The 16,109-nt window shown below is 46.0% G+C and overlaps 1 protein-coding gene across 2 annotated transcripts in view; it reads right to left on the bottom strand.

Moving 5' to 3' along the window:
- PLD1 (phospholipase D1) overlaps positions 1–16,109 on the bottom strand; it is a 62,447-nt gene that overhangs the window by 15,691 nt on the left and 30,647 nt on the right. The window contains exons 10-19 of one of the 2 annotated variants that reach the window (XM_017827753.1): positions 15,867–16,016; positions 14,969–15,052; positions 13,161–13,242; positions 10,852–10,962; positions 9,362–9,568; positions 8,294–8,510; positions 7,258–7,371; positions 5,097–5,225; positions 4,635–4,753; positions 4,366–4,479 (exon numbers count right to left, since the gene is read on the bottom strand). In XM_017827753.1, the coding sequence (XP_017683242.1) occupies positions 4,366–4,479; positions 4,635–4,753; positions 5,097–5,225; positions 7,258–7,371; positions 8,294–8,510; positions 9,362–9,568; positions 10,852–10,962; positions 13,161–13,242; positions 14,969–15,052; positions 15,867–16,016 (1,327 nt within the window). The remainder of the gene's footprint in view (positions 1–4,365; positions 4,480–4,634; positions 4,754–5,096; positions 5,226–7,257; positions 7,372–8,293; positions 8,511–9,361; positions 9,569–10,851; positions 10,963–13,160; positions 13,243–14,968; positions 15,053–15,866; positions 16,017–16,109) is intronic. The other variant, XM_017827754.1, reaches the window with a different exon arrangement.

Below are 16,109 nucleotides of genomic sequence, written 5' to 3'. Positions count from 1 at the left end.
TCAAGACAAAACCATAGAAACAACAGCCTTAAAAATATCTCAATACAGCCATTATACCAGCACTAGGGGCCAGTTCCAGACAGGACAAGATCCAAGTGCTGAGGATCTGTGAAATGTGTGTGTTGGAACACACAAAATCCTGATCTCTTGGGATCAACCACATGTGGGGATCAACCACTTCTTTCCTTGGAAATCCCTCCCATGGATTTCTTCTAATTCTCCATGTCCAGCTTCTGCCTTGCTCCATGTTACTCCCCCTGTTCCCCCAACATCCCTGATACCCTGTCCCTGAGCTCTGCTGGACATGGCATGGCTGACGACTCTCAAGGGCTAATATTAATTACCAGTAAGAAGCAGCAGTTAAGGATTTGGCCCTTTGGCCCAGGTGCTGCTTTCCTGAACCAAATCAATCCTCTTGTCTCTGGAGCACCTCTGGAAGTGGCACTGATGGGCATTGCTGTTAAGGAGCACACAACTCCTGAGCTAATTCCTTCACCTGGACAGAAGGAGTTTTCTCCCAGAGGTCACTGAAAAACAGACCCTGCAACTCTCCTATTTGGCTGCTCTCTTGGCCAACAGGAGGGAGTACTCCTTTCCAGCACCATGGCTTCCCAGCACATCATCCACCTGCCCTTTCCTACCTTCCTCTTCACTCCTCCACACCCCAGGCTGCCTGCTGTTACAGAGCCATCATCCCTCTGCCTCATCCCAAAACAATGTCATGGCTCATTCCAAAAAGCTGGCACAGCATCACTCAAAAAGCTTATGTCAGGTGCAACCTCAAATCCATGCGTGGAGGGAAGAAGAGGTGTCAGAAGGTGCTGGCTGGGACAGCAGAATGGGTGTAAAGTGTTCCAGCTTGGACCTCAAAGCTATTTTTCATCATTTTAAAAGGTCTGCAGCCACAGGGGCAGGTGAGGAGGTGGCAGGACAAGGCCACCAACGGCAGCATTGCATGGGTGCAGCATGCATCCTAAGGAACCAAAGCTGTGGCACTCACAGACACATACACACACCTGGAAAGTTTCTTAAACAGGTCTTCCCATATCACTGATGTTCCATCTCACACTTCTGGGCACCTCCCCTTCTCTGTCAAGGTATTTAAAGTGAGCTGGTTCAAACCCAACCTATCTCCTAGGGACAAAAGGCCTCACACTGCCCAGCAGAGCACCTCCCATCCAGAGCTGGAGTCTTCATGCTCCTGCCTCTCCCCTCCCCTCCCTTAAGCCTCTCAATAGCTTGTCATCCCTTCAACTTCTCTAACCGATACAGGGATAATAAATGTGATGTTTGCTGAGGGCTAATGCATAAACCCCAAACAATCTGAGCTCTCACACAGACTTCAAAGAGGTAAGGGTGTTAGCTGCTGCCAGAGCATTAAATTTTCATTGCATTTCCATCAGGAACGGGATGTTGCCTCACCACATCACATCTTTTGCAACGCTGGCTTTGGCAGATAACTGCAAACTCTGGAGTGGAAATAGATGGAAAAAAACCTGGCACTACCTCTGGCAAATGGCTATTTGACTCCTGCAAGAATCAATGTACTCTTGCAAAAAGCACGTTGCTGTTGCTAGCAAAGCCCAGAAGTTCAAATGAAAAAAGATGAGAGACCATTTCCAACTCCTTTTCTTCCTTCCCAGACTGCACCTCCACAGCCTTTCCCACGCACACTGCATTCATCCTCCCTGCCCAGGGGAAAGCCTTGTCAGTGCTGCTCCTGCTATCCCCACCCTCCAAATATCCTGCTCCTCTCCTCTGACAAAGCAGAGCAAAACCAGATGGTACAACGAGGTTGGAATCTGTTGCTGACAGGTCAGTGGTTCGGGCTTGCAGCAACATTGCAATCCCCATGGATCTTTTGTGTCCTCCCTTCCTCTGATCTGCCCACAATTGAAGACAGATTTGCAAACAAGGCTAAGAAACAAGAAACCCAGCAGCCAGGCTTTCCTCAATCACCCCACAGCCAAGGACAGTCCTGGGACGATGGATTTTACCTTAGGGCAGTAACTTCTGCCTATAAAGTCCCTATACAGCATCAAAATGAGGATAATATGAGTTTGGTTGTTGGCCAGTCACAGGATGCAATATCAAGAATAGGAACAATATTGCTCTAGTTTTTCTGGATTAAAAAACTGGTGAAAGATTTTAGGATATCTGCTTATTTCTGCACTGGCCTGTACCAGTGAAAGGAGATGTGAGCACCTACAACCCTCAGCTGTGAAACTAATAAAGGACAGGCAAGAGGTTGATATTCCCATGACTGGAAGAAAGAAGCCACACAAGGGTGCCCTGATGCACGCCCTGGAAGCTCCAGAAGAAGGCAACCAGGAAGGGGAGTTCAGACCCAGGCTGCAGGTGTCCTGTCTCCCCACCTACTGAATCAGTCAAATCTGAAACCTCCATCTGGAGGTGAGCCTGAGCCACTCATGGACCCACAGTGCGACTTCAGGGATGTTCAGGGCACTTGTGTCATCTGGAGACTGACGGAAACCAGGCCAGTGTGGGCATTATGGAGCAGACAGTCAGAATTTCAAAATCTCTGCCTCTGAGCTCGAGGAGGTCACCCAGAAATCCTAACCCAGCTGCAAGCAGCCTGGGGACCTGCAGCCAGGCAGGGCAGATAAGCCCCCCTCACTGCTTCCACAGGGCTTGGTGCTCCAAGTGCTCTTCCCCACCAGTTTTCCCTCATACCAGGAAGGCTGGTATACAGCAGGACAACATGTTTTCACCCTAATATCATCTAGTTTTATTTATTTGGCTACATGCAGGGCTGGGCTACTCTGACGGATCTCTAAAAGCTGCAATTTGACATAAATTAGCAATGAGCAAGGTAGTTTCAAATGAATAATTTACAAGACAAACCTGCTCCTTTTTTGCTGTTTATGGCATCACTGAGAACAGCCCCTCATTTCCTGGATGTATCAGTTATTTGCAATGCCCCAGAAATGTGGTGGCCAGGCTAGTTTTCCAACAGCTCTCCCATCACTCAGCACTGGCATCTGGGGCATTCCACAGTCATCATTTGAGCTCCATCCTCCTCTCCCATGGGCTGATGCCCTGAGCCAGCCGCTCTGCAGTATGGACTGAAGGGAAGTTGAATCTATGTTGTTCTCAGTTTAATTTCTCCTTTGGGAACTGCTTCCAGTTCTGTAATCAGTAGAGCTTAACTTTTTGCTACAGCAAATCCCATGATTTAAAAGTTGCAGCTTATCTTGTGGTTAGAATGTGCTCAGGGGACACAAGCCCCATCACTTCCATGAGAACAAGATTTCCCAAGAAGCTGGTGTCACAAACACAGCCAGGGAGGCATTTACAGCCACAAGGAAGCACGCTGATTCCTGAAGGAGGCTATTTCCCAACAAGCTGCAAGCATTGCTTTGGAGGCTGATGTAAAACACCCCAGACTCCTGAAACAAGATCCCCGTGCTGGCCATCCCTCACACCATGCAGGGAGGAGCAGACAATGCCCTGGCAACCCACAAACCCAGAAAAAAGCATCTTATTTCACTAAGCTTTCCCAAATGTTGCTGTTTTCTGGGCAGACCACTCCTTACAAAGAGCAAAAGCATGCATTTTTCCTGGTTTTGGTCTAACTACTCTTACTTCATACATCTTTTATCCACACAATGGTTTTGCTGCTTCAGCATAACTATTTTGACTTTGTATTCTTCAACAAGTTCGTATTTCTGCTGGGTTGCAGGAGTATTTAATACATGCACTCAATAGAGGTAACTGGGTTTTAAATAGAGGTATCTTGGCAATTCTAACTGTGAGGATGATTGTCACAAACGAGACTGTGGGCTGACTGTGTGGAACTGCACAGGACCCACAGGACTGCCTGGCTGCCTAATAAAATGCAGATGAAGTTCAAGGCAGAAAACAACAGCCCCAAGACTCCACTTAATGCTAGGCTCTTGCTGACCACTGCCCATCTCAGTGAGGCCTCAGGGTCTGGTATACTGCTCTAAGATCTGAGATAAATACTCAGTGACTCAGTAACCTCAACCCATCAGGCCTTCCCAAATCATAAAAAACAAATGTTAGGTGCTAGATGAAGAGCAGCAGAAAACAAACCAGAAAACCACACAGCTATACGAAGTCATGGTGTTCCCACAACTTGAGTACTGCATATAGCTTAGTCCTCTTCCCTCAGAGGTGGAGGTATAAATTAATGCTTCTTTACTGAAGGAGCTGCATTATTTTATTGTAATTGAAGATCTGAGCACCTAATCTGTGAGTTAAATGAAATAAGAGTTTTGCATTTTATAATTCAAGTTTTGCAGAGGGTCTGTCAGGAATCAACAGGACGATGCAGAACAAGCTCTGATAAGAGTGTGTGAGCAGGAGACCATCAACACCCACCTGGACTGTGGCAGGAACAGCATCAGGCACCTGATATTTCAACTCATTAGCAGTTTGCTGAGATTTTGGCAACAGGAATGGGTAGGACAGGGATCGATATTTGGGCTTCATAATCTGTGCAGGGGAAAAAACAGATAAAAAAAATCCTTGAAGAGATTGCAACTTATCACAATAACATAAAGAAATAAAATCCATGCCTACAGAGGGTATGTGGATGATGCAGGGCTGTGTTTATCTCCATGCCCCCAGCAGTGATGCCCACATCCCACCTTGGTGAAGTTCCAGCGCTGGATGAAGTGCCGGGCGACGTCACGAGCAGCTTTGCCGTGCACCACGGAGGAGATGTCATGCCAGGGCATCCTTGGGGTGGTGTATCTGTCAATGAAGTCTATAGGAAAGGAAAGCACATTTCAACTTCCTCAGACAAAGGACAGGAATGTGGAAAATCACAGCATCCCCTTCCTCTAACTAAAGTTTCTGGGACACAGCACTGAGAGCCAGGCAGGTGACTTATGCAGTCACCTGCATCCACGGGCATGGACCATTACTTCATAACTGGCCCTAGAACCTCTCAAAGTGAGTTTTGCTGCTTCTTCCTGGCAGCCAAACCAAACCAGCCTCATTACCTCTGGCTTAGAAGCACAAAAAATATGGTTTGAGACTGAAAAGATATGAAAGAGAGTTTGGGGGAATGCCAAGTAAAAAGACTTCCAGGGTGTAAAGGCACTTACCAGCAAAAGGCTTGTCGAGTTGAACCCAGTCTTTAAAGACAAAGTTGCAATAGTCTTTTCCATGCCAGAACCTGGTTTCCCCAAGCAGTTCACCAACACCTGTCTTCAGGCTGCGGATGGATCCTTTATCTGTCCCGGGCAAACAAAAAAACAAAGACATGCTCCAAAGTCACGGTCGACCCTCGCACACGGCTGGTGAGAGACACCACCGCAGTACAGCGCTGGTGGGACCTGCCAGTCCCAGGCAGCTGAAGCTGATTTCTCCCTAGTCTTCCTGTTGATTTCAATGGATGCATATTAATATTTTTCTTCCCTATTTTAATATTTGTTATACAACCAAAACAGGTTATATATATATAAGAGTCTGTTACAGAAACAAAAAGCAGATGCTGAATTCTTTATACACTGGACAAAAAAAAAAAATCACCCTATAATCATTTGTCTTTCCCCATTCTTATGATACCTGGATATTCCCATCTGGCAGAATTCACATTATTCATATTATCTACTAAATATATTTTAAAATACTAATTAACTAATTCCACCTTCTCTGCTAGAGGATTTATTACTTTGCCTCTCTAGCAGGGTGTATCTCCTCTAACAGAACTAGTCTTTATTAACTAGAATGAGACGTTCACGTTCCCTCATTAAGTATTGTGAGTTTACTCTGTTTTATTTTGCTTTTTCCAAATAAAAATGTCATCTTTTGACAAAAGTTTACATGTTGAACAGGTTCCAAAATTCACCATGATTAAAAATGGTCTAAAATTTTGTAGGCAGGGATACTCCCTCCTAACAGGATCCCTTTTACAAAGGACATATTTTTGTGCAGTGAACTTTTTTTCCTCACTCTCTTAAAACCCAAAAATGTTGGCCCAGACCATAAAAAGTTAACTGGTATTATCTCTTGACCCTGAGAGCAGCCTTCACCTACAGTACCAAATACCAGTGCAGTAATTTTGTAATAACATGCCAGGAGCACGTTAACCTGACCACATCACCAGGCAACCATAAAACAAACAAACCACAGAACCCCTTAGCACAAAAAAAAAAACCCTTTCAACACTCAACAAAATATACACTGGCAGCAGCACAAGACTGGGTTACACAAAGCAAGCCCTGCCAGCACTGCTGTGACCCCACTGAGCTGAGCTGAGCCAAGCCATGCCAAAAATGCCATGCAGCAGGTATGCAACACAGCTGCCCTGGGGAGCTTGAGCTTCTAGTGAGAGTCCAGGTGGAGCTGGGGAATTGCTGACTCAACATGCTCAAGTGGGACTGGGTGGGATACACCATCCGGCCAACACACACTCCGTGTGCCGAGCTCCGATGACTGTACAGTGACTCATGAGTGAGCACGAGTGACCACAGGGGAGACTGCACATCACTGCCATGAAGCAATGGAAAGCCCTGGTTACCTGCCACTGCTCTGTAACCAATATTTCATAATTGGCAATAAATGCCAGAGAGGAAGGCATTTGAAGGAGGAAGATATTGAAGAACTGCTCCTCACTCTGTACCACAACTCAGGCATCTCGGTGAGGTACCACATTGGAACAGGGCCTTCCAACACCCATCCGGAGACGGGAACAGCTCAGTGCTCACAATCATCCAGTTCCCATCTCAACTGAGTGTGCTCTCCTTGATTTTAGTTAGGGGCAAAACAAGGAACCCAAGTCTTTGTCGGAACATAGGTCTGATAGCAGCCACTCTGCTGTTTCCTCTCTCTGTTTGCATGTCTTCCCGCATCAAGCTTACTTTTAGAATATCCAATGCAGAAGTTCCCAGTTCCAGTAACAAGCCCCTTCCTTTGCAGAATGAGAGCTGCTGAAATCATCATATATCAGAGCCATTTCCTCAACCATTCCCTGCTGCTATTACTGCAAATTTTTTGTTTGTTTATTTGTTTGGGTTTCTGTTTGGATTTGGGTTTGTTGTTGTTTTGGTTTGGGTTTTTTGATTATTACTTATTTATGCTGCAGTACTTGTAGTTTCTGGAGAAGGCTCTTCTGCCAGGATGCCCGCAGAGGAGGGATAAGGATGCTGGGAGAACAACAAGCAGCAAAGGCTGATCCTGGCACCCAGCCTAACTCTTACCATAGTTATAATGCAAAACTAAACAGCAGCTAAAGCCTGAAGGGATCTGCCTTCCTCCACTTACCCTCTCGAGGCTCAGCGAGCCCCTGTTTGGATTCACTGTGGTGATGGAACATTTTCAGGTGGGGCCTTAAACTCTGGATTATATTCGGTTGACTTCTAGTGGGGCTAGGGAAACCTGCAGAAAGTCAAGATGCTCTATTCACAGCAAAAACACACGTCCACTTCTGCTCCCCTGGTGCCTGCTCCTGTTGGAGAACACCTGGTATGGCAGGAGCTCAAACGAGACATCACTTTGCTGGAACTACAAGTGACCAACAAGCAAAAGATCAAATTCAAGACTCAGCTGGTTTTAAACCAAACAGATGTAACGAAGTACAAAGCCATGGCTGTGTCCTGAGCTGGCTGCAGCCAACGCTCCAGTAAGCCTTCCTCCGGCCAGAGGCAGGAGTAGGATCTGCAGGGAGGGATGGGAATTCCAGTAAATTCCCACTGTGAGCAACATACAGCTTCAGGAGCTGAGGACTTTTTCAGGAAGGACTCCATGCTGGAACAAATGCCAAGCTGATCCTTGTAATTTTAGCACTGAAGCTATTTTTAATTGGAGAATTAAAAGCTGCATTTCAGTATTCAACTGTTGAATAGTCTCTCCTCTCTAGTAAGCAGGTAAATTGGGAATATTACCATTTAAAACGAATTGATTTAAACCTAGGTTAACACTAGCCTATGAGAGGGGATAAACCCACTGAGAAATTGTTTAGCTTGCAACAATAAATGCAAGCTGAAAAATTAAAGATTCAATTTTCTCTTGCAGAAACAAACACTTTCCAACAATATAAACATTAAGAATCATGCATCATGTCATCTGATGGCTCATGACAATTGCTAAATAAAAAATCCACGTAAAACCTTTCCTGTGTATTTTGCAGTGACACAAATTTCTATACGTAGCCCATGTTCTGATGGTTTAGAAACTCATCAACTTTCCTTCCTTAGGAAGAACACATTACCCTAGAAATCATGTGAATGCGCACATACACCCACCCACCCACCTCCACACACGCTTTATATACATTGTTTAGTGGAACATCATCACTTACTTGAGTCACTGTCGATGCTGCTGACGCTGTCAGCATGGTGCATGCCGTGTTTGTGGAGATGCTTGTAAATACTGAACCTCGAAAACTTTCTGGATTTTCCTACTCCTTTCATTTTTGACATGTCTGGGGCATCATCAGTGTTTCTCTCGAACAAGTGGCTTTCTGGGGACAGAGTTTGAGGCTGCAGTGGGACACGTTCAGACAACTCCGCTGCAGACTTAAGAGACAGAAGACATGGTTGTAGGTGATGTTCAGACAGGTTGCCCTTTAACTACAGATTCCCGTGCTTATCAACGCTCAGAAACAACCACAAGACAAATTTTGCTCTGTGACAGACACACCTTGGTGGCAGGCTTTTTGGGGAGAGCCTGTACTGAGGAGGCACTCGACAGGAAAACCTGGTAATACTAGCAGCATTTGATTCCATAAATTTACTCTGAATTATTACTCCCCTTCAAATTCTCTTCAACCTACACCTCTCAAATTTTCAGAGATATGTGGTTGCATACAGACCCAGCTTAGCAGAAAGTTCAGCAAACAAGGCAGCTGCTGAGGGCACGAGTATTGAGAATTTGTAGCACTCTGTGAGTGCTTACTGTGCATTTCTAGCTAAGTTTTATTAAGAAAAGAAATGCTGCCCAGAGATGTTGTAGATACCCCATATCCCTGGAAGTGTTCAAAGCCAGGGTGGATGGGGCTTTGAGCAACCTGGTTTAGTGGAAGGTGTCCCTGCCCATGGGAGGGGGTGGAACGAGACGATTTTTAAGGTCCCTTCCAACCAAAAACATTCTAAGATTCTGTGACTCTAAGAACACAGTCTTCAAGTTGTGAATGCTGCTCCAAGCTGTAGCGGGGAGTCCAGCTCTCCATCTCCGTGCCCTAACAAGGGCCAGTCAGCATCCAGCCCTGGAGAGTCATTCAGTGCTCAGATACTCCCTCCTTCTCACCGCTACTTGGCTCTGAAGCTCCCGAACCCAACCCCGTGCTCAGAAGGGGACACAGCCTGTTCAGCCCCAGTGCACACCTGCACAACCTCTCTGGGCACAGGTGCTGACCATGGCCACTTACTGCCAGGTTGGCTGTTGACACCGACTTCACGGCCGTCATTCTCTTCACGCTGCCCACGTCGGTCAGACGGTGCTCGTCGTCGTCCCACCGGCCGTACGCCAGGTCGATGCCGCCCACAAACGCCACCGACTGGTCCACGATGACCAGCTTCTCGTGGTGGGCCCACAGGTACACGGAGGAGGACACGTGGTCTGGGTGTCTCATCACCTGCGGAGAAAACCAGCACTCCAGCTCAGCATCGCTGCCACATTTAAATCCCTCCCGGCAGAGAGCTGTCCAGCCTTTTTTTGGGCTGCTTGGGGTGACGGGGGAACACTGGAGTTGTTAATGAGTGCATTCACACAGACTGCTTGATTACTGAAGCTACTCAATTCCCCACTAGCTGGGTCAGCCATACTGGTAGGCAGGTGCTTCCCCACAACACAGGTCTTCCTGAGCAGCAAGGATGTTCGGATAGGTCACACCTACGACAAGAGTTTCGTACGAGGACCATAGTCAAGGAAACTGTTTCAACAAACCATGCTTTCAGTAGAGCTGTAGTAGCTGAGATTTCAAACACAGAGCCTGCTCTAAAAGAAAACAACATATTGGTGATCTGAGTCACTTCTTTGGTTGTTGCCACCACATAAGTGAAATGAGAAGTTGGCTGGGTTTTTTTTCCCCATTTAAAATCGGCAAGTTGTTTGCCATTTTTTTATGAGCTTCTTTTTGACATGTGTTTATGGCACAGAAATTCCTATATCTGAGCATACAGCGTATAGTTTTATTTTTTTATGTTAGAGCCACTGGACCAGCTTCCTGGAAAAACAGCTATAGGATTTCCACCTGGCTGCTCCCAAAACCTGTAACACAGCTAGAGTGTATCTTCCAGTTACACCTTCTGGTCTTGCTGCGAAGATGATGGTAAACGGATGCTTCCCTTCACTGTGACAACTGATCAAGTGACAATAAATCAATTATTCTAGCATAACATATACCTTATTGCTCTTTAAGATGTATATGTCTCTAATTTTAAGAGACTGGATCTAGCCTTATCCATTGGTTTGACTGCCACAGCTCATTTTCTGCTTGGTGCCAAAACAGCAGCGTGACAGCACAGGACAGTGCAATGCTGTTCATCTGTGATGGAAACATTCACATATCCAGTGTTGACTCTCATCATTCATGTTTGAAGAGAAATGCTGAAATGAGGCAACATTCTCAAAGTGTAATTTTCCATCTGATGTAACCCCATTAAGTTGTCACATGAAATATGCTTCTTGTGAATTAGACAAATAGTTGCTTTGGCAAATATAAACTAAGCAATTTTATGTTCCACTAAAATCTATAGAAACTAAGTTGTAGTCACTACACGGGCATGTCTTCTCAGACTATTCCCACTGTAATGGTGGGAAACACCCTTCCAGTTCACACCCAAATACACTGGGGTCAGCACTAGCCATCAAGAACAAGTAAATGCAAACGTCCTCCTTACAGCAGTGTGCGCTTACCTTGATGTTTGGATGGAGGTGCATGAGCGTCCGCTTGCTGTATTCACTGTTGATCCCCAGGGCAAGCTCCACCTCTTTGTACAGCATAACAAAAATTCTCACTCCTTGTTGCTGTCAGAAATAAAAAGGAACACAAGCTACATAGGCACGTCAATGGATACAGTCCATTTCCAAAGCGAGGAAAAGCTGAGAGGCAGCAAGGATGATGGAAATGCAGACTGATGTTACCTGCTCTTGACTATGCCCTTTCAGACCCACCATGGCGACCCCACAGCCTGGAAGGACCTGCACTACTCGGGAAAGCTCTTCAGCTCCCTGAGGAGGGCTCAGTTTGTGTGTGAAGAGCTGAGCTATGCCAAAGCCCATCAACAGGTCATTCCTACAGTAGCTACTTTTACACACCCTTTGAGGTGATTTTGCAAACATGATTCACTCCCTGTATAATCATGCTGCACACCTGAAGTTCAGTGTTCTGCTGCCTCGTGTTGCCCTGAGGTTTGCCCACAGTTAACCGTCTCTGCAGGATGACGAGACCCATGTGGTCATATGGATATCCCTCACCTAAAGGCGATGCTGCCAACTCAAAACCAGCAAAGAAGTTCTTTCTGCTGGTAGAGGTAAACAAGCTCCTGGAATACAATGAGCAGTGCTAAAAAGATGGTGCTTTTTGTGACCAGCATGGTATCCGTGGGAGGGTTTCTAAACACACTTGTTAAAGTACCTTCAAATGTGCCAAGTACGCCCCAAACCTTGGAAAATACTGGCTGTACACTGAGACACCTTCACTTGCCACAAATCAGCATGGATTAAAAATCTGTACTGGAGTTTGACCAAAGTTTTGACCCAAACATAAACTTGGGACCTAAACATTCCACAGCCTTTTAAGTTCCTACTACCATAAAGCAGCTACTGAGAGCTTAGGCAGTCCCTAAACTGTGGATGATATTCTGCTACCCACTGCACCCAGGGAAGTCCCAGTCAGCACTGAGCACACAGAAAGGACAGCCTTACCCCAGTACCTCAACACTTGCATGCTGACTGCCCTGTCGAGTCAAGGAAATACCACAAGTGACAGAGCAAGCATTTCCAAGAACTGACCTTAAAACACTCCTCACTCTTACAAGGTATTTATGTCCTTAGGAAAACGCATGACAAAGGCAAATTCTTCCATTGAGTGAGCATATTCTGTGGCCAGGTTTCACTTGCCAGAAAATAAGACTACTTCCAAGTCAACAGTCAGACACAAAGAACTCTTATTTTTGCAGGTATGTGGAGGGGTGACGACTGTGATGACAAATAGTTTGCAAAGGGAAGGAGTTAAAGACTATTTCAGCATGTCACAGAATTATAGAATGCTTTGGGTTGGAAGGGAACTTAAAGACCATCTTGTTCCCACTGCCTAGATCAAGTCGTTTAAGTCCCATTCAGCCTGGCTTTTAACACTTCCAGGGATGGGGCAGCCACAACTTCTCTGGACAACCTGTGCCAGGGCTTCATCACCCTCACAGTGAAGAATTTCTTAATAATACCTCATCTAAACCTGCCCTCTTTTAGTTTAAAGTCATTCAAAGTCAAAGTCCATGTCCATATGGACTCCTGCCCTTCTACTACAGCAAGAGTTCAAGAGATTTCCCAGCCATGCTTTACCTTCTGACTCACTGATCACATGGGACAGATCACTCTTTTGAGCACCAGTGTTATTATCAGTCAACTTACAGCCCGCACTCATAAACACACCACAAAGTTCTCAGCCTTTCCCTTACTTCTAAATTACATATATCACATGGAGAGCACGAGACAGCAACAGGTCTTTGACCCCACCAGGAACTGGGCAGTCATAATGCAAGGCCGAAGTGACCCAAACTTGGGGCAATCAGAGGATCACAGAATCATAGAATGACCTGGGTTTGAAAGGACCTTAAAGATCACTTAGTTCCAATCCCCTGCCATGTACAGGGACACCTTCCACTAGACCAGGTTGCTCCAAGCCCTGTCCAACCTAGCCTTGAACACTTACAAGGATGGGACATCCACAGTTTCTATAGGCAACCTGTGCCCACACTCTTTCAGTCTGAAGCCACTGAAGTTTGAAGGATCTACCCTTCTGCCTCCAAGCTCTTCCAAACCCAAATGGGGAGTGCAAATCAAAACACGTAGTTTTCCGAGGCCATCTGATATGAGGCTTGGCCAACTTTAACTCTCGTCTCTACAAAACTAAGTGCAAACACTGCAGTCCCAGTACGACCCTGTAACTGGGTGGGTGCACAGGGCTCTCTGCAGGGTGAGGGTTGCAGCTGGAGCTCACTTACTGCCTTCCTCTTGAGGATGCAGTCCAGCCGCCAGCGATTTCCTTCCACAACCGGTCGTTTCATGAAGATTTCTGGGCTCAGCCTAAGAAGATAAATGAGTGGAAAAAACATAGCATATGTAGCCTGCAAACAAAGCACTGGCCTAAATAATCAACTTGGGAACCAAAGAAATCAAAGTTTAAATAAAGTGGATGTGAAGGCTTATGTCCCAGAGTGATGCATTCTCCAATGCTCTTTGTTCTTTAATAACAGAGCATTATAGAAGGCAGGGGACGTGTCCAGCACATTCATCTTAGTATTTAACAACCCACGAGACCAAGTTTAACAGTGATGTGTAAATAGGGAAATTTGGACTCTATCTATGAAAGAAAGATGCAACAAAAGAAAACCCCAAGGTAGATTTGAAAGAAATGTGCAGATATAAAAAATAAATAAGAGTGGGATTTCAGTTCGCCTGGTACTTGGGCTATCTGAGTAGCACAGATTTGTACTGAATTTTCCTTGCTGCCTAAAGACAAAGCAAAAGATCTCTCAACAGGACATTTTATTGATTGATAGCTTTAAGGATTACAAGAAATAATTAAGCAATCTCATCTAACTCCTGCAGAGCAAGGTGACAGAATTTCATTCCTTTACTTTTGTATCAAGCATGGGAACTTCTGCTTAAACAAAGCATATTGCTACATCCTAAAAACACGCTTCTGACAACAGCATTTTTATCTTATACTCTAAGTTTCAGATAAGTTTTGGAATTCCATGGTACATTAACAATGGTCTGAATAAAACACTAAGTAAAAGACAATGGGTCTGAAATTGGATGCTTTTGAATTGCCACTTGATGTTGCATGTGGGGATCCAGGAGCATTGGGCTTAATTGTGGTCATGGTAAGAAAAAGATTTATCCCAGTAAATGCTAACATAATATGTAGATTTCTTATAATAATTTCTGCCTAAGAACTAATTCTCCCAGTTCCTAGAGGCAGTGGATAAGTAGCAAGAAGTTCATTTTACAGATGGAGAAAGATAAGCACAGAGATATGCCCAAGGTGAAGGGGACATCTGAGTCATGTCTTGGGATCCTCCCATCCCCACGGTCCAGGCTGGCTCAGGCAGATTAACCTCCACAAAGGCAAGACATGGGCAGTCACAACCAGTACTCAGCCAGGAAACTCTGCCAGAGGCTGTGAGAACACCCTGTCCTGCCTCAAACAGGAATCAGAGCACTGCCTAAACACATTGAATCACTAGTTAAGTAGCGGGCAGAGCCAGGTCCTTAGGCAGCCACACAGCTCAGAAAGGGCAACAAAACTCCCCTCACCCGTTATCTTAATCATTTAAGAGCAGACCAAAATCACAGCCCCACAGGATGCTCTCATTGCTGGCATGAGGCTTCCCAAGACAGCGAGGAGCTGAAAGGAGGATCCCCTGGCAAGAGCACTGTTGGAGGTGTTTGAGCATCCCTGTTCCCTCGTACGCTGAAAGCCATGTGCGCCCCTTGGGTCTGCAGCGATTTACGCTCCCGACGAGCACCTCACACGGCAACATTTGCAATTCAGGTGGTGCCTCCACGCAATTTGAGGCATTTCCATGGAAGGAGACAACCAAGTTGTTGATGTGAAGCATGCGCTTTTGCTGCCAACCCTCCTGAAAAGGCCTTTGAATGCAACACAAGGAGAGGTTTGGGTGTGCTGCCAAACCATCTGGCTGCACGGCTCGCTGCCATACTGTAGGGCCCCCAAACAGTGCCGCATTGTCGGCAACGCCCCGAGACAGACAGCTGGTCAACACCCAAGTATGCGAGTACGAACCACCAATCTGTGATGAAAATCTCCTCCTTAGCAGCTTCCATGGCATTGGCGACGTCCTCAAAGTACCACTTCGCATTTACATACCTGCAAAAGCAAACACAGCGTGAAGGTTTACGTTTCCTCCCCTTCGTTAATCAAAGTACATGGCTGAAGAGAGATAGGGTTCTGTGTCGGTGCTGTTTACATTCTCTTCTCAAAAGCAAACACAAACCTAATATCAAGAATCAGGAGAACATGCAGGGAGAATTCAGTGCTGCTGTTAGTAGCTTGGTGAAACAGTACAATAAGAGGTTATTAAGTGCCACTTGGCACTTCTGCCAACCACACACAATATTCCTGGATTTTGCTCGAGGTTCAAGACAGGTTTGTCACTCAGGAAAGGATGCTGGGGTGGTGTTTTCTCTGATTTACAGAAACTACTCAGTCAGCGGTTGCTGCAAGGCAGAAGCTGCAGCAAAAGCACCATAAAGATTTGCTTCCAGCTAGAATCCAGCTTTTGAGGTGCTTCTGGGCATGCCTTAATGCAATCAGGTTGCACTGCAGACAAAAGGATTACTCACAGGACTGCTGTGTGCATAATGCCCAGTCACCCTCTGACTATACCCAAATTTGTATTTGTTGATTCTCTTTTATTCCCTTTATCCTTACAATGACAAATACCAAACCTGTTCAAATTCCAGTGAAACTTAATGTTACAAAATGCTATTAAGCTGTGACGCGAACAGAAGCAAAGCGCTCCTGTCACCAGCCCTGCTATTTCCTTCCTCGTTTTTTTGCAACTTCTCTAATTATCATCAGTCCCCACAGCTACTAAAGGCCACCAGCTCTGCTCATCAGAGCTGGGGTGATGCCAGCACCCACAGCACCGAGTCTCCCACAGCCTTGCCGCACTCCTCACCACTTGGCCAGCGTGTTTTCCTGCACGGCCGCGTACGAGCCGAAGCGATGCTCCGTGAGGAAGTCCTTGCCGTGCTTCCGAACGAACTCATCTATGCCCTGCCTCCACCACTGGGCATGTCTGTAGCTGTTACACTTCAAAATCAGCGACCTGTAAAACAGAGGAGGCGCAGGGCAGGATGCTGGAGCCACTCGTGCTTAATTGGGCTGCTCCTCGCTGTCTATCCGTGTTGGTAAATGCATC

The sequence above is a fragment of the Lepidothrix coronata genome, unplaced genomic scaffold, assembly GCF_001604755.1.
Source record: "Lepidothrix coronata isolate B3197 unplaced genomic scaffold, Lepidothrix_coronata-1.0 Scaffold142, whole genome shotgun sequence".
In the NCBI taxonomy this organism is placed as follows: Eukaryota; Metazoa; Chordata; class Aves; order Passeriformes; family Pipridae; genus Lepidothrix; species Lepidothrix coronata.
Note: the sequence above shows the minus strand (reverse complement) of the source record. Positions and strands in the feature narration are given on the sequence as shown.